An 18758-nucleotide genomic window follows, 5' to 3' on the forward strand; every position below is an offset into this window, starting at 1 on the left:
CATTTCCCTAATGATCAGTGATGTTGAGCATTTTTTCATGTGCTTATTGGCCATTTGTATATCTTCTTTAGAGAAGTGGCTGTGGAAGTCATTCACCCAATTTTTGAATTGGGTAGTTTGGTTTTTTTTTGTTGTTGAGTTTAGTAGGTTTTTGAATATATTCTGTATATTTATCCTTTATCATGGGACTTCCTTGGTGACACAGTGGTTAAGAATCTGCCTGCTGGGCTTCCCTGGTGGCGCAGTGGTTGAGAGTCCACCTGCCGATGCAGGGGACACGGGTTCGTGCCCCGGTCCGGGAAGATCCCACATGCTGCGGAGTGGCTGGGCAGGTGAGCCATGGCCGCTGAGCCTGTGCGTCCGGAGCCCGTGCTCTGCAACAGGAGAGGCCACAACAGTGAGAGACCTGCGTACCGTAAAAAAAAAAAAAAAAAAAAAAAAAGAATCTGCCTGCCAATTCAGGGGACACGGGTTTGAGCTCCCACAGGCCACGGAGCAACTAAGCCCGTGCTCCACAACTACAGAGCCTGCGCTCTAGAGCTCGCGAGCCACAACTACTGAAGCCTGTGCGCCTAGAGCCCATGCTCTGCAACAAGAGAAGCCACTGCAGTGAGAAGCCTGTGCTCCACAGCAAAGAGTAGCCCCCGCTCGCCACAACTAGAGAAAGCCCACGTGCAGCAATGAAGACCCAACACAGCCAAAAACAAATAAATACATTAATTAATTAATTTAAAAAATCCGTTATCAGATATATGATTTGAAAATATTTTCTCCCATTCTCTGGGTTACCTTTTTACTCTGTTGATAGTGTCTTTGGATCCACAAAATTTTTAAATTTCCATGAAGTTCAATTTCTTTTCTTTTCTTTTTTTTTTTTTTTTTGCAGTACGTGGGCCTCTCACTGTTGTGGCCTCTCCCGTTGCGGAGCACAGGCTCCGGACGCGCAGGCTCAGCGGCCATGGCTCATGGGCCTAGCTGCTCCACGGCATGTGGGATCTTCCCAGACACGAACCCGTGTCCCCTGCATTGGCAGGCGGACTCTCAACCACTGCACCACCAGGGAAGCCCTGTCTATTTTTTTATTGCCTATACCTTTGATGTCATATCCAAGAAATCATTGTCAAAACCAACATCATGCAGCTTTTGCTTTATGTTTTTCATCTTAGAGTTTTGTAGTTTTAGGTCTAATGTTTAAATCTTTGATCTGTTTTGAGTTAGTTTTTGTGTATAGTGTTAGGTAAGAGGCCAACTTCATTTATTTGTATGTGGATATCCAGTTTTCCCAACACCATTTTTGAAAAGGCTATCCTTTCCCCATTGAATGATATTGACACCCTTGTCAAAAATCATTTGACCATATATGTGAGGGTTTATTCCTGGGCTCCCTCTTCTATTTCATTGGTCCTATTTAGGGTCCCTTGAGAGTCCATATGAATTTTAGGATGAGTTTTTCAATTTCTGCAAAAGTCACTGGAGGGACACTTTTGATGTATATAGGATTACTGGTCGACAGTTTTTTTCTTTTAGCACTTTGAATATATCAACTCACTGTCTTCTGGCCTCCAAAGTTTATGATGGAAAATCTGCTGATAGTCTTATTGAGGATTCCTTGTGTGTAGCAAATCAATTCTCTCTTTCTGTTTTCAAGATTCTCTTTTTATCTTCAGCTTTTGAAAGTGTGATTTTGTGTCTTGGTGTGGATCTCTGAATTCATCTTACTTGAAGTTTTTTGAGTTTCTTGGCTGTTTCTATTCATGTCTCTAATCAAATTATTTCTTTAAATATTCAGCCATTATTTCTTTAAACATTCTCTCTGCCTCTTCTCTCTCTTCTCTTTCTGGGACTCCCACCATAGGTATTTTGGTCCTCTTAATGGTGGTCCACAGGTGCCTTGGCTCTGTTCACTTTTCTTAAATCTTTTTTCTTTCTGTTCTTCAAGCTTGTTAATTTCCATCATCCTGTCTTCAAATTTGCTGATTCATTCTCCTGCATGCTCAAGTCTGCCTTTGGATCCCTCTAGTGAATTTTTCATTTCAGTTTTTGTACATTTCAGTTCCAGAATGCCTTTTTGGTTTCTTTTTGGGTTTTCTCTTTATCACTATTTCCATTTTGTTCACACATTGTTTTCTTGACCTTCTCCTCATCTTCCTTTAGTTCTTTTAGCATCTGTAAGATGACTGTTTTAAAGTCTTTGTCTAGTAGATCTGCCATCAGGTCTTTTTCAGGAACAGTTTCTGTTGATTTTTTTTTTCCTTTGAATGGGCCATACTTTTTTGTTTCTTTGTATGCCTCGTGATTTTTTTGTTGAAAACTGGACGCTTGAATCTAATAATGTGGTGTCTCTGGAAATCAGGTTCTCCTTTTTCTCCAGGTTTGCTGGGTTTTTTGTCATTGTTTTTGCATATTATTGTTCTTGTTTTTTTGATTGTTGTAGGCTGTCTCTGTGCCAAGTATTTACCTGAGGTATAAACTTACTGTCTTCTTGGGTCTTTTCAGAGCCTGTGCCTTTCCCTGGGCATGTGTGGTCACTTTGTAGTTTTCTCCTGATAGACATTTGCTTTTGAATGTCCTAGGCTTTAATGTCTGGCTCCCAAAAGGGGAAAAAGAGAAAAATGAAGAGCACTGATCCTTTAAATCTCCTGGAAATAACTTTGACTGGAGGGGGAAGGCATGAACAATAATGGTTAAGGTACAACAGCAGTAGCCACTGTCCTCTTTGCACCTTTGTGATCAGAAGCAGCATTCCATGACCAAAGCACAAATCCTCAATATTTGGAGAACAGGGTCCTTTTTGCCCACTCTGGCTCCTGTAAGCTGTGTGAAAGTTGCCCCAGGAACATGTGCACAGCTGCCTGCCACTAGGGCTGGGAGTTGGGGGGTGGGTAGCAACTGTTTTCCTAAGAGCTACAGTTTACCATGCAAGTCTTCCCCTGGAAGTTACAAACCTTTAATAGATTCCAAAGTTCCAAAATGGTTACATTAGAGAGATTCTGCCAGTTCAGTTGTAGTGTAGATGAGGAGACAGATTCCCAATGCTTCCTACTTGGCTATCTTCCCAGAATCCTCTCCTCTGATTTATTACTTACCTAAAACATTTTTTTTCATAAGTAAAAAAACAACTTTAAAAAATAATGATTTAAAACCTTTTTAATACTGCAGTGGGCTAGTGGTGGGGGTGGGAGATAACCTTGTTATGTTCCAATCCAGAAATTTCTAAACTTACAATTGGCATAAATTAATCAAACTAATCTTATTTGGTAGACATTTTTAAGAATACAAATTTGTTGTTAGGGAAGTTAGAATAGAACCATCAGTCTGTGTGGTATGTTTTCTTATAAAGGCCAAACTCTTTCTTTTTGTTTCACAGACAATTGTGGCTATTAACAAAGACCCAGAAGCTCCAATTTTTCAAGTGGCAGATTATGGAATAGTTGCAGATTTATTTAAGGTAAGCTGGCCTTGAGAGTGACGGCTGTTATCTATGTTGTCATCCAACAACCTCCAGGAGTTGGTCAGGGAGGAAGCTATTATAGGAAAACATTGTGTATTTGTGTATCTGTGTCTGTGTATGTATATATTAATATACGCAATTTTGAACTACTTAAAGTGAAGAGTTGTTCTGCTTAATATATGATGTTTATATAGAGCATTATAACTTTCCTTTTAAGAAGTCCAGGGCTTCCCTGGTGGCGCAGTGGTTGAGAGTCCGCCTGCCGATGCAGGGGACATGGGTTCGTGCCCCGGTCTGGGAAGATCCCACATGCCACGGAGCAGCTGGGCCCGTGAGCCATGGCCGCTGGGCCTGCGCATCTGGAGCCTGTGCTCCGCAACGGGAGAGGCCACAACAGTGAGAGGCCCGCGTACCGCAAAAAAAAAAAAAAGAAGTCCATATTGTCTTTCAAACATCCACATGACTCTTGGCATCTCATATGCCAAGTTAGTATACAGTGTGAAATGACTCGAGTAATTATAACCTAGAACCATATTTACCAGGTACCTTAAAGAAATTCACATCATAACCCCTCATTCAGAGATTTACTAGTGATACTATAGCTTTTCATGGGATGAGTGGGCACTCAAGTCCACTTTATCTACTCAGCAAGTATGCTCTGCTTGCTGTGTTTGAGAGTCAAAGGCCTTCCTAACAGTGACAGCTGTAGAGAAGGACACTTATTTCCCACTCCTCACACTCTTCGTTTTTTTGAGTGTTCTTTCTACCCTGCTACCACCCCTATATTTGCCCTCTCCGTGAGAGAATTACTTTAGTGATATTGTTGAGCACCTGATATTCATTTGGCCACATTTAAAGGTCATAGCTTATGCATGGCCTGGCCTCTTTTTGTCCCTCAGGGCCTGTCTACTAGCTTCCAGGTTACCTTGTGCAGAAATCACTCATGCAGGAATTGAGGCTCTGAAAGTAGCATCCAATCCTGGATTTACTGGAGTGCGGAACCCCTCGCATAGAAGTATAATGAGCTACTGTGGGCCTTAATGGAGAGGCTGCAACCTGAGATCAGAGCCAGGGGTGGTCTCCCCAGCAAGAGGATTGGCCCATTACCATGGCTTCTCCAGCACTGTTTATGATCCAGATGAACTAATGAGTGCACTTTGAGAGCACATCTGTATTTTGAAGTGTATGTTCATGCTCAATGAAAGATGGGTCCTTCAAATGCTCAGAATTATTCAGTAATGGTCCAGACTTCATGGAGAGACTAGAATTGGGGCTATTGTCCTGGGTCAGCATAGGGCAGCTTTCCCCATGGAACCCCCCCTCCCAAAAGAGTCTGTATATTGCATAGGAAAAATACACCCCCTCTTCTGTGATCCTGGGGTTCTGTATCTGAAATTTAGGGTCTAGGTAGGTTAGCTGCTCCTGTGACCTGGCCCAACTATGTAAGAACAAACAGTAGTGGCAGTCATTAGACCAAGATATCCCAGTGGGAGGAAAAGTTAGTATGAAAAAGATAAATGTTTTTGTATTTCTGTATAATAATACCTTTGTTCAAGTAGAAAGCATTTAGTTCCAGTGAGATACAGGTAAAGGGATAAAGACCTTTTACTTTAAAAATGAAAGCAAGCACTTTCTGAACCTTAACCATGTATCTTGTTGATATGTTTGCAGACAGGCATCTACTGTAGTTACCTTTTATTTTTCCTCAAGAGAATATTTGAGTAAATCTATAAGTAATTTTGTTTATTTTAAGTTATGTTATTCTGTCTGCTTGTGTACTGTGTATTGCTACTCACATGCGGGGCTTACTGGATAAAAGAATGAAGTGTTAGACAGTCGGAAATTTGTGATGTTCATACTGTGTGGGATACCATTGCATCTATCATTGCTACAAAGATGCTCCTGCCTCAAGGCAGGATATCATTGCTATCTTTGTAGCAATGATAGATGCAGTGGTGTCCCACACATTGTGCCTCTTGCATTAAGGGCAGCTCCCAGGTTTAACATGAGAGAGTGTATGTATCTATATTGTATGTGTGTGTGTGTTTATGCGCATGCACATGATCAAAGAAATATCTCATTTGAGAGTCCTAGGACAGTAAAAGTGGAAAGGGACCTCAAAGATCATCCAGTCAGCTGATTTCCAACCTGAGATTCTCAAGCTATTTTTGGTATTTTAAGCACACATTAAAAAATTTTTTGAAAAATTTTTTTATTGAGATAACATAGTTTTATAACATTATATAAGTTTCATGTGTACAACATTATATTTCTACTTCTGTATACCCTACAGCATGCTGACCACCAGAAATCTAGTTTCCACCTATCACCATACCATTGATCCCCTTTACTCATTGCACCCTCCCCCAAGCCCCTTCCCCTCTGGTAACCACTATTCTGTTCTCTGATTCTACGTGTTTGTTTTTATTTGGTGTGTTCATTTACTTTGTTTTGGTGGGGAGGGGGGTTATATTCCACATGAGTGAAATTGTCTTTCTCCTTCTGATTTATTTCCTTAGCAGTATACTGTCAAGGTCCGTCCGTGTTGTCACAAATGGCAAGATTTCATCTTTTTTTATGGATGAATAGTATCCCATTGTATATGTATACACATCTTCTTTATCCATTCACTGTTTGATGGCCACTTAGGTTGTTTCCCTGTCTTGGCTGTTGTAAACTGTTTTCCCTATCTTGGCTGTTGTATACTGCAGTGAACCCAGGATTCCCCATATATCTTTTCTTTTTTTAAAATTTTTAAAAACTTTTTGTTTTATATTGGAGTATAGCCGATTAACAATGTTGTGATAGTTTCAGGTGCACAGCAAAGCAACTCAGCCATACATATGCATGTATCCATTCTCCCCCAAAGTTCCCTCCCATCCAGGCTGCCACATAACATTGAGCAGAGTTCCCTGTGCAATGCAGTAGGTCCTTGTATATGGGTCATTTTAAATACCCGTATATCTTTTCAAGTTAGTGTTTTTGTATTCTTCGGATAAATACCCAGGAGTGGGATAGCTGGTTCACGTGGTAGTTCTATTCTTCATTTTTTGGGGAATCTCCATACTTTTTTCCATAGTTGCTGCACCAATTTACATTCCCACCAGCAGTGCAGGAGGGTTCCCTTTTCTCCACTTCCTCACCAACACTTGTTATTTCTTGCCTTTTTGATAATAGTCATTCTAACAGAAATGAGGTTTTGATTTGCAAGTCCCTAATAATTAGTGATGTTGAACATCTTTTCATGTGCCTGTTGGCCATCCATATGTCTTCTTTGGAAAAATGTCTATTCAACTCCTAGGCCCATTTTTTAATCAGGGTGTTTGTTTTGTTGTTGTTGAGGTGTATGAGCTCTTTACGTATTTTGGATATTAACCCCTTATTGGGTATATGATTTGCAGATATCTTCTCTTGTTTCATAGGTTGTCTTTCCATTTTATCAATGATTTCCTTTGTCATGCAGAAGCTTTTTAGTTTGCCATTTGTTTATTTTTTGCTTTTGTTTGCCTTGCCTGTGGAGACATATCTGGAAAGATGTTGCTAAGACTAATATCAAAGAGCATACTGCCTATGTTTTCTTCTAGGAGTACTATGGTTTCAGGTCTTACATTCAAGTCTTTGATCCATTTTGAATTGATTTTTGTGTGGGGCATGGTCTATTTTTATTTTTTTCCCTGTGGCTGTCCAGTTTTCCCAGCACCATTTATTGAAGAGACTATTCTTTCTCCATTGTATGTTCTTTGTTCCTTCATTGTAAATTAATTTTCTATATATGTGTGGGTTTATTTCTGGGCTCTCTGTTCTCTTCCACTGATCTGTGTATGTTTTTGTGCCAATACCATGCTGTTTTGATTACTATGGCTTTGTTATATAGTTTGAAATCAGAGCATGGGATACCTCCAGCTTTGTTCTTTTTCCTCAGGATTGCTTTGGTTTTTGGGGGGCTTTTATGTTCCATGTTAACTTTAGAATGTTTTGTTCTATTTCTGTGAAAAATGTCCTTGGGATTTTGATAGGGATTGCATTGAATTTGTAGATTGCTTTGGGCAGTATCAACATTTTAACAATGTTAATTCTTGCAGTCTATGAGCATGGAATATCTTTTCATTTATTTATGTCTTCTTCAGTTTCTTTCAACAATGTCTTACAGTTTTCATTGTACAGGTCTTTCACTTCCTTGGTTAAATATATTACTGGGCATTTTATACTTTTTGTTGTGATTGTAAACAGAATTGCTGTCTTAATTTCTCTCTCTGCTAGTTCATTGACAGTATGTAGAAATGCAGCAGATTTTTGTATGTTGATTTTGTACCCTGAAGCTTTGCTGTATTCATTTATTACTTCTAATAGTTTTTTGGTGGAATCTTTAGGGTTTTCCATATATCAAATTATGTCATCCACAAACAGTGACATTTTTACTTCTTCCTTTCCAATTTGGATGCCTTTTATTTCTTTTTCTTGCCTAAATGCTCTGGCTAGGACTTCCAGTACTATGTTGAATAAGAGTGGTGAGAGTGGGCATCCTTTTCTTGTTCCTGATTTTAGAGGGATAACTTGGTTTTTCACCACTGAGTGTGATGTTAGTGGGTTTGATACATATGACCTTTATTATGTTGAAGTACATTCTTTCTGCACCCACTTTATTGAGAGATTTTACCATAAATGGATGTTGAATCTTGTCAAGTGCTTTTTCTGCATCTGTTGAGATGATCATATGGTTTTTGTCCTTCATTTTGTTAATGTTGTGTGTCACGTTAATTGATTTGCAGATGTTGAACCATCCTTGCATTCCTGGAATAAATCTCACTTGATCATGGTGTGTTATCCTTCTAATGTACTGTTGTATTTGGTTTGCTAATACTTTGTTGAGGATTTTTTCATCTATATTCATCAGAGAGATTGGTCTGTAATTTTCTTTTTTTGTGTTGTCTTTGTCTGGGTTTGGTATCAGGATGATGTTGGCCTCATAAAATGAGTTAGGAAACGTTCCCTCTTCAGTTTTTTGGAATAGTCTGAGAAGGGTGGGTATTAAATCTTCTTTGAATATTTAGTAGAATTCACCTGTGAGGCCATCTGGTTCTGAACTTTTGTTTTCTGGGGAGTTTTTTATTACTGTTTCAGTCTCTGTACTAGTGACTGGTCTATTCACATTCTCTATTTTTCATGATTTAGTCTTGAAAAGTAGTATGATTCTAAGAATTTGTCCATTTCTTCTAGGTTGTCCAGTTGGTTGGCGTATAGCTGTTCATAATATTCTCTTATAATCCTTTGTATTTCTGTGGTACCCATTGTTATTTCTCCTCTTTTGTTGATTTTATTTATCAGAGCCTTTTTTTCTTGGTGAGTCTAGCTAATAGTTTGTCAATTTTGTTTATCTTTTCAAAGAATCAGCTCTTAGTTTCACTGATCTTCTCTATCATCTTTTAGTCTCTATTTCATTTATTTCTGCTCTGATCTTTATTATTTCCTTTCTTCTACTGACTTTGGGCTTTGTTTGTTCTTTTTCTGGTTCCTTTAGGTGTGAGAGTAGATTGTTTATTTGAGATTTTTCTTGTTTCTTGAAGTAGGCCTGTGTTGCTATAAGCTTCCCTCTCAGTACTGCTTTTGCTCCATCCCATAGATTTGGGTATGTCATATTTTCATTTTCTTTTGTCTTCAGGTAATTTTTTATTTCTCCTTTGATTTCCTCATTGGCCCAACAGTTGTGCAGTAGCATGTTATTCATTCTCCACATTTTTATGATTTTTTCTAGCTTTCTTCTTGTAGTGGATTTCTAGATTCATACCATTATGATCAGAAAAGATGCTTGATATGATTTCAGTCTTCTTAAATGTATTGAGAGTTGTTTTGTGTCCCAACATATGGTCTATCCTTGAGAAAACTCCATGTGCACTTGAGAAGAATGTGTATTCTGCTGCATTTGGATGGCCTGTTCTGTACAAATCTATCAAATCAGACCTGACGTTTCATTTAAGGCTGCTCTTTCCTTATTGACTTTCTGTCTGAATTATCTATTGGTTGATGTAAGTAGGATCTCCTACTATTACTGTGATGCTGTCAATTTCTCCCTGTAGGTCTGTTAATAGTTGTTTTATTTTTTATTTATTTATTTATTTATTTATTTATTTTGCGGTACGCGGGCCTCTCACTGTTGTGGCCTCTCCCGTTGCGGAGCACAGGCCCCGGACGCGCAGGCTCAGCGGCCATGGCTCACGGGCCCAGCCGCTCCGTGGCATGTGGGATCTTCCCGGACCGGGGCACGAACCCGTGTCCCCTGCATTGGCAGGCGGACTCTCAACCACTGCGCCACCAGGGAAGCCCAATAGTTGTTTTATATATTTTGGTGCTCCTCTGTTAGGTGCATATATGTTAATAAGTTGTGTCTTCTTAGGAACTGTCCCTTTTTCATTATACATTGTCCAATTTGTCTCTTGTTATTTTTTTTGTCTTGAAGTCTTTTTGTCTGATATGAGTGTAGCTACACTTTCTTTTCGCTGCCATTTGCTTGGAGTATCATCTTCCATCCCTTAAGAAGTCCACATTTGACTATAGGGAGACTATTTGGAGTAAGACATAATTTTTATTTGCCTTTAGCTAAAATTACAGTAGTGTCTATCTCATGCTGCTCAGAAGTTCTGAAGTACAGTTATATATGCCTTTGATTAATACAAAGTGAGAAAGTTAATCAGTCCTTAAAAATGCAGTTTGGGGAAAAACTAGTAAAGAAGATACTAAAAATTCTGCTTGAGTTGCAGCCTCCCATCTATTACTATATGAGTAACATGCAGGGTGTGTTCTTCTTCAGTTGTCTGTATCCCAGAGAGATGTGATTTGGGGAAGCTGCTCAGCAAGTTATTGGCACAACTAAGCCAGGCTCCTGATTCTGTTCATTTTCTCATCACTCTGCCTTTCCAGCTCATCAGGTACCACAGCTGGGTGGTTCACTGCTACTCCTGTACCTTAGATAAGTTGCAGTAAATAGAACCACATCTTTGACAGACTAGCAGCCAAGGCAGAACTAGACAGAAATCAAATTGTTTTCTCAGTTGAAATCAGAATGATTCCAGATGAATATTATAGTAATTCTGACAGAAGAAGAAACAGGGTGGCTCAGGGAATATACTTCTCACTGGAGCCACCCTCTCTATCAAATATTTAAAGGTATAACAACTTTAAAAATACAAGTATGCAAATGATGAATGAAAATTATTATCTATTTGGGATTATGATCTTAAAATAACATCATAAGTCAAATAATAGCTGTATAGAAGGGATTTTTTAGATCAAATTTTTGTTTAAAAATTAAAAATTTCAAACTGTATCACACATAACAAGTGTATATAGCTATTAGACTAATAATTCTCTAAGGGACACTGTGTCCACCAAATTTCATCATGTCTGGAGTAAAAATATATATGCATAACATTTTATTTTCTTATATTCATCCTTTCACTTTACCCTTCAACAATCATATGAGTTAGGACAAGTTTTTTTTTTTTTTCTTCATATGACAGAAATAACATTGTATGGTAATTATGAGCTTTGTTTCATATTCTGTCTTAGGCACATACTAATTAAATTATCTTAGCCAAGTTATTTAATCTCTCTGAATATAAGCTTTCTCATAGATAATATAAGTATTATACTACCTTGTAATGAGAATTAAATGAGATTATACTACACCTAGTATAGTCTGTGTTAAATATTAGCCTACCTGATTGTATTTCCTACCATACATTTACATAGTAGGTGCTTAATAAATGGTAAATATCATAATCAGAGTTAGAGTGATAGGGCAGAGGGCACCACCTGACTGGTAGTTTGGGGTCTTTGTTTTTTTCTCAATAACTTTACTGAGATGTAATTCATATACTGTAAAATTTATGCTTTTAAAATGTACAGTTCAGTGGGGTTTTTTTTTAATATATTCACAAAGTTATGCAGCCATCACTACTGTCTAATTCTGGAACATCTTCATCACACTGAGCAGAAACCCCATACCCATTAGCAGCCACTCCCTATTCACATTCTCCCCGGCCCCTGGCAACAACTAATCTTTGTGTCTCTGTAGATTTGCCAGTCTTGGATATAGAATCATGTAATATATGGTCTTTTGTGGCTGGCTTCTTAGCATAATGTTTTAAAGGTTCACCATGATGTAGCATGTATCAGCACTTTATTCCTTTTTATTGCCAAGTAATAGCCATCATATGGATATGCCACAATCTGTTTATCCATTCATCAGTTGATAGACTTTTGAGTTGTTTCCACATTTTGTCTGTTGTAAATAATGCTGCCATGAGCATTCATGTATGAGTTTTTGTGCACTGATTCATCTTGTTTGGATATATATCTAGGAATGGAATTGCTGGTTTACTTTATAACTCTATGTTTAACATTTTGAAGAACTGTCAGACTGTTTTACAAAGTGGCTACCTCATTTTACGTTCCTACCAAATAATAAACAAGGGCCCCAGTTTCTCCATACACTGGCTTACACTTGTTATTGTCTTTTATTATAGCCATCCTAATGGTTGTGAAGTGGTATCTCATTGTGGTTTTGATTTGCATTTTTCCGATGACCAGTGATATTGAGCATTTTTTATGTGTGCTTTTTGGCCATTTGTATATCTTCTTTAGAGAAATGTTCATCCAAGTCCTTTGTCCATTTTTTAATTAAATTGTTTGTCTTTTTGTTGTTGAGTTGTAAGATTTCTTCATATATTCTGGATGTTAAACCCTTGCCAGACATATGATTTCTAAATATTTTCTCCCATTTTGTAAGTTGTCTTTTCACTTTCTTGATAATGTCCTTTGATGACAAAAGGTTTTAATTTTGATAAAGGCCAGTTCATCTATTTTTTTCTTTTGTTGCTTTTGTTTTGGATGTCATATCTAAGAATCTGTTGTCATGATCCAAGAGTCTTATGGTTTTCGCTCTTATAATTAGGTTGTGGATCCATGTTGAATTAATTTTTGTATATGGTGTGAGGTGAAGGTCCAGTCCAACATCATTCTTTTGTATGTGTGGATATCCAGTTGTCCATCTCCATTGGAGAGACTATTGTGTTCCCATTGATTAGATTTGGCATACCTCCTGTCTTTTTAAACCTTTTTCACCTCTTCCCAGCGTAGTCATTCACTGGGGTCGTTCTAATCCCTTTACTGTCTCTGGAACCTGCAATGTTTATCTCTGTTTGCCTCATTTTTTTGCTCAGTATCTTTTTCTTCTCCATGGTAATGTCCTGATTTTTCTTAGTCTGCACCAGTCTCAACTTTCCTCAGGACTCCTGAATTTGGAGCTTTTAGTGCTGTTCTTCTCATCCTCTTACATTACAGTGGAAGATGAGCACATTTCTAATTGGGTTGTTCATAGGCCTCTGGCTCCAAATAGTGAGTGGAACTCCTCATGGCCAGGAATCAGGCCTGAACTTCTTTATCTCCCATAGTGCTTATCCTGAGGAAATACTAGGTAAATGAGTGAAATATAGTTGTGCTGTGACTTATATCAGTAGATTATCGTATTTTAAACATAAATTCACTCTCATTTGGTCTTACTGAATAGGGAGCTGCCTCTGCAGTATCTAAAATAGAATAAAAATAAGAATCCAGATCTTTTAGTGTGCTAAGACCATCAGATACTCAGTAAACTGAGTTGACATGTTCTTTTTCCTAACTAAGGCATTGTGTGGTATGCTTGGAAAGTCTGAGGTTGATCTAATAAAAAGGATGTAGAGGATCGAGAGAGAAAGACCCTTCGACTCTTTTTTGGGGAGTGTGGCAGGGGGACATTCTGTAAGGTTTTTAAAAACTGTGTTCTAAACCAAATTAATGTTTTATTTAAAAGAAGTTGGGCTCTAGCCTGTTTTTCATGAAACACATAGGTCCCACATGAAGCTCATTTAGCATGTCATCTGTGTGACTGGCATAAGCTCATGGTCTCCACCGAGAAAAGCTGGGAGAAGTGGTGCCAGCACTTAATGCTGCCCCTGAGCTAATGCCTCCTGGCTCCATGGTAAACATGGGCCTTTTAATAGGCTGGAGACAAAGTGACATTTGGAAGGAACAACATGTCAACAATTTCCTTAATAAATTTTGTACGAACACATTATTTCCACCTAATGGAAATGTAGCTCTCTTAAATAATTGAGAGGCTATATTCATCAGTGGCGAGTTCAGCTGGGATCTTTGTGAGCTAGGGCAGTCGACAGCCCCTTGGAAGACTGAGTAATTGATATTTTACACGAGTGGCTCAGCTAGTTTTCAGGTGGGCTCTGTGTGACATTCCCCTGCAGTCCCCACATGTAGCCCTCCTCTGTTGTCCAGGCTGTTACGAAGCAGCTCCACACCAAAAGCTCCAGTTGCAGCCACTAAACTGCCAAGACCAAGGGTCAGTAATTAATCCTTTTTAAGGTGGGAGCCAACTCGGTCAGTTTCCCTCACTGTGGTTTCTTACTGTGTCTGCTGACCAGCCACTGCATCAGCACAAGGCCTTGATTTTAATAAAGAGTGATGATGGGCAATGTTCAGCATGCAGCTCATTTTTATGTGCCAGAAGATGGTAACATGTGCTGAGGAACAACAGCCACAGTGTTTGTTAAATGAATGATGAATGAATGAATGAATGAACAATGAGAAAACAAGTACTAGAGGAGGTTGACAGGAGTCATGACTAAGCAAGAGACTCTGGTGTGGACTTTGAAGGAAGGGCAGGAATGCAGTGAGGGAAGGAAGAATGCTAGGAAACATGAAGGTAAAAAATATACACTATTCTCAGCACAGAGAAAAGTTGGACTTCCTATTTTCTGTGGTGCCTTTCTGAGGTTTGGGGTTGTATCAGAAAGGCTCCTAGGCCATGAGTGGGCTTTGGCGCTGCCAGCCATGTGTCCCAGGTGACCTTTCCCTCCCAAGGTTTATAGTTTCCCCATGGATGGGAAGAGAGACTGTGGGTGAACAGGGAGTTCCTGGGTGGGGGAGAGAAGGGGGCACTTTGTACCTCTGTAGTGATTCACATTGTTTCTTTTGGCCTCTTTTTACTTCTTAAGAAGCTGTGACCATATCACAATGAAGACTCAAGTTGCTTAATAACTTTTTTTTTTTTAATTTGCAGGTTGTTCCTGAAATGACAGAACTATTGAAGAAAAAATGAGCCATGACCATGTCTTAAGAAGGAAAATTGTACAAAGTATATTCAGCTGAAATCATAGAAATTCATGGCTAACGTAACAATCATTGGAAAGTGTGGAGAGCTACATTTTGTAATTTGAGGAAAAATTCTAACAGGCACCAGAATGCTTTTTTATGGGGTTATTATTATGTTTCTTTTTAATTATTTGTGGTTCCAAACAGTTATTTTTTGAAATTTTCTAATTCTGTAATAAAATATATAATAAAGCCTTTCCACAGCTTTAAAACTATTACCAGAAATATTCCTGTCTTTGTAAAGGAAGAGAGAAAATTGAAAAAAAGGAGTGAAAGTTAATTTATTATTTTATCTTTGACTGTGTTGTTCATGGAAGGCTCTGTGTTTTAGGCAAAATTGTAAACGTGAATGTTGCCACCAGCCTAATCAACATAATCTGGTTGTTAAGATAAGGGAACTAGATTGGCAAATTGAGAGTTAAAAATGCATGGCCACAAAGCATGGATATTATCTTAAATATATTCCAGTCTTCCGAAAATCACAGGTAATGTGACAGAAGCAGACCTGACTTAAACCTGAACCTGCTGAATATATTTAGTTGGCTGAAGTTAATTTCATTTTCCATTTCATTTTAAGGTTTTGTCAGCTGATAGGACTTAGTGTCTATAAAGGAGAGGGAAGTGGAGAAGGAGGGGCTGCTTTGAGACAGTATGGCCTCTTATGCTAACAGATAGTTTGATATTATTGTAAATGTTTAAAGTCCTGCTCAGAGAATGCTCTGTCTTTTCTTTCGCCCTCCTGGTGGCTTCCTTTGGGCTGTCTTAGAAAGCAGCGGGCATGTGAGTTGGCCACATGGGTGGCGAGCTCTGGCAGTCTCCCTCTGCTGCCCTAGGGCATGGCTGAGGTTGAGAATGTTGCAAGAGGCCAGAAGCTGGTGTGAGTGCAGCCCATAGAACAGAGGCTGGTGAGGCTTTGGCCAAGCCTGCAGGAAGGCGTGGGCAGGTATCTGGGGTCATAGAAGGGCCAGGAGTCAGTAGGCAAGTTGAATGAAGAGAACTGCCACCCTGAAGCCAATCTGCAGAAGGTATAGTAGTTGACAAGGAAAACGGCAGGGAAGAGATGGGAAGTGACTAGTGATACATAAGTGGAGGGAGCAGAGGGGCCCGCCAGTTCCTTTGTGTGGCCAGCCTGGGACTGACTAGTTGAACCCTTTTTGATGTGTCATAATCACTTGCTGTGAAACACTGGCATTTCTGCCTTCTTTTAATGAGATGAGAGGAGCATCAAAGTGATGCTCTGCTAGAACTGTAGAATCCTAGAATGCAGAGCTGAATGATCATCAGGTTCACACCTCTTGGGCAGATAGGGATACTGAGGCACAGAGAAGAAGTGAAGGAGGTAAAGTGACTTGTCCAAGGCCACATAGTTTGAATCATCCTTGCAAAAGTAGTTCTCATATCTTGTTGCTGTCTTTGGGGCTCTTCCGAAGAAAGCTAACCTTGCTCATTGCCTTCTCCGTTTACTCCTCATCCCTATTGGACACTAACTGGGGGAGAGGAGAGACAGCAAAGATGATGGCTGCAGAGGTACCCCCAGTATACATAGGGTGTGCTGGCTCACGGAGGACCATCCCAGCTGGTATCTCTGTGTGGCTCCTAGCCTCAGGGTTGAACTGGTTGGTCTTTCTCCATTTTGGCTCCCTCCTATCATGACTGCCCTGCCCGAGCTCTAAGCAGCTGCTCACTTAATTTACTGGGTACAACTCATCACTATCATAATAGCATTAAGTATGACGCTTACTATATGTCAGGCACCATTCTAACACTTGACATATATTAAACCCCTTCAGTCCTCACAATACCCTGTAAGATAGATGCTATTATTATCATCCCTGTTTTACAGATGAGGAAGCTGAGGCACAAAGAGGTTATATAACTTGCCCAAATTCAGACAGCTTATAAATGAGAGCCAGGATTTGAAACCAGGAAGTTTGGCTTCAGAGCAGTGACTTCACCAGTATGTGATTCTGCCTCACCGGCTCAAGGAACAGGGAGTCGCTGCACAGTAACCTCAGGTAAAGGGCACTCGGTGCTTGGTGCTGGGTGGGCAGGGCACATCCTCAGGATCCTAGTTGAGGAGAAGAGTCAGTGTTTGGGCTTGTCTTTCCAGCAGGAATTTGTTCAACTCAGAAGCCCCTCTAAGTGCCCACTTAAAGTTTACCTTAAAAAGGCAGTTGTGTGAGATGGGGGCAAATTGTTAAAACTACCATATATGCCAGAAGATGCAATCTGACGTGCCCTTTTTCTCCTTATGTTTTGTTGGAAACCAAGCTGTCAGTTCCAAATGACTGCCCCTGCATCTGGCTTGAGGACCCAGAGCAGTAGCTCTGGAAGCAGTGTGGGGAAAGATGTTAGAAGTAGCTTTCTATTCTCCCTAGTTTTTTGAGGTCTTTGGTTAACCTCATACAGCCCTGGGAATTTGGTTAATTAGAACCCGAAGTCCCTGAGAGAGCAAAAGTAAGCATGTAGAAAGGCAGCCCTGTGAGGGCAGAGCTGAGTAGGTCCTTGAGGCCATTTAGATCAAGCGAACAACTCCTTACTCTATGGACTGAGGCCTAGTGAGGACCCTGGTCTCAGCTTTCCAGTAGTTGAGAAAGTACAGAACCCAGCTTTGCCCCTGGTCCCACGGTCTCTGAGCAGTACTATGGGGCATATTCCCTGGTTCATCTGCGAGCTGTGCTGTGTGGGATGCTGGAGCAAACACCTGGAAGTCTGGCCCAGCCACTGCCCTGAAGTAGCTTGTGGTCCTGACAGGGAGAACAGCTTCCTCCTGGGCTCTGAGAATACAAGCTGTTAGAGGCACAGCCCCTGCCCTCAAGATTTGCAGCTACCAGGGAAGATGAGACCCAAGTGATTAGAAAAGCAGATAGCATGTAGTCAACGCATTCTGGGAGAGCTCCCTCAGTGGGCCAGCTGTGGTTATTCCTTGGGCGTGGAGGTGTTAATATTAGCATGTGGGGCAGAAGTAGAACAGATAAGGGCTCACATGGATGCTTGAGGCAGTGACGGGTGGAAACACAGGGCATCAGGAAAGGGGTTGAGGGTGGTAGGTAGTTAAGGCCAGATTGCAGAGGACATTGACTGATAGGCTGAGGAGTTTGTCCTTTTTCCTTATTGGTCAGTGGTTCTCAAACTTTGCCCTCAAGGAATACTGCCATTTCAGGAGCTGGGCCGGGGGTGGTACTGTGAAAGGTCTTTTCCTGATTTACGGGAAAAAAAATAATAGAATTCCCCAATCTAAGTCTTTCTTGCATACGTTTTTCTAAAACTTTGGTTGCTGCTATGTCGTCTTAATATAAGTAGATTCCAAAGTGAATGAACAGGTAGCAAATAGATATTAACTAAGGAGGTCAGCAGCCACTGACCCTCCACAGCTTTTGTTTAGTGGACATGTGTTGAATCCTTAAAAATGCTCTCTGCTGGTTGTTCTGTTCCTTGTTTGTATGTTAGAATTAAACATGTCAGTATATCCAGAATGTTCCACAAATAGCTGCATATGACATCCTGAGGCCCTGCCACCTGAACAGGTCTTAAGAAGCACCCTCCCGGCAACAGGGAGATATTGACATATATAGAGGAAGGCCTGTAACCTGATCTGGAGGAATAACATAACCTAGAGGAATAAAATAACCTGGCAGTGTGTTCAGGACTGATGGAGGGAGGAGGAGAAGATGGAAGTGATTAGGAGGCTGTTGCAGGAATCCTCTGGCCTTATGCCCCGGATGGGTTTGGCTGAAAGCTCTTTGGGTACAGAATGGGTCCCCTGAGACTGTGGAAATGGGTCCGGTGCTGTGGGCGAGGCTGGCAGAGACTGGGGCTCTTCCTCCCAGGACAGAGTGGGAGCCATGCTGCCGGCAGAGCCTGGGCGTGTCTGTACTGAGCTGGGGGGCTTTGAATGAAACCTCAGCCATAAGTGCTCTCTTTGCTGTCTTTCTGAAAGGGATATGGTTGCATTTCACACCATCTCTCACGGGGGTGAGAGGGGTTTTTGTTTTGGTCCACGTAAAAGTGCTGAAGAGGCTGGGAAACCCGGAGAACACTATTGATTGTAACAGATGGATTTGGTTAGCTGTTGCTGAACTAAAGGAGACTTGACTGATAACCT

General features: G+C 40.4%; 1 protein-coding gene across 2 annotated transcripts in view; it reads left to right on the plus strand.

The window, feature by feature from the left end:
- ETFA (electron transfer flavoprotein subunit alpha) overlaps positions 1–14868 on the plus strand; it is a gene marked incomplete at its 5' end in the record, with an annotated part of 87233 nt that extends 72365 nt beyond the window's left edge. For both annotated transcript variants that reach the window (XM_079699915.1, XM_079699916.1), the window contains 2 exons: positions 3368–3448; positions 14562–14868. In XM_079699915.1, coding sequence (XP_079556041.1) covers positions 3368–3448; positions 14562–14600 — 120 coding nt within the window. In that variant the 3' untranslated portion in view covers positions 14601–14868. The remainder of the gene's footprint in view (positions 1–3367; positions 3449–14561) is intronic.
- Positions 14869–18758: the final 3890 nt, after the last annotated feature.

The sequence above is a fragment of the Hyperoodon ampullatus genome (assembly GCF_949752795.1).
Source record: "Hyperoodon ampullatus genome assembly, chromosome: 3".
Taxonomy (NCBI): domain Eukaryota; kingdom Metazoa; phylum Chordata; class Mammalia; order Artiodactyla; family Ziphiidae; genus Hyperoodon; species Hyperoodon ampullatus.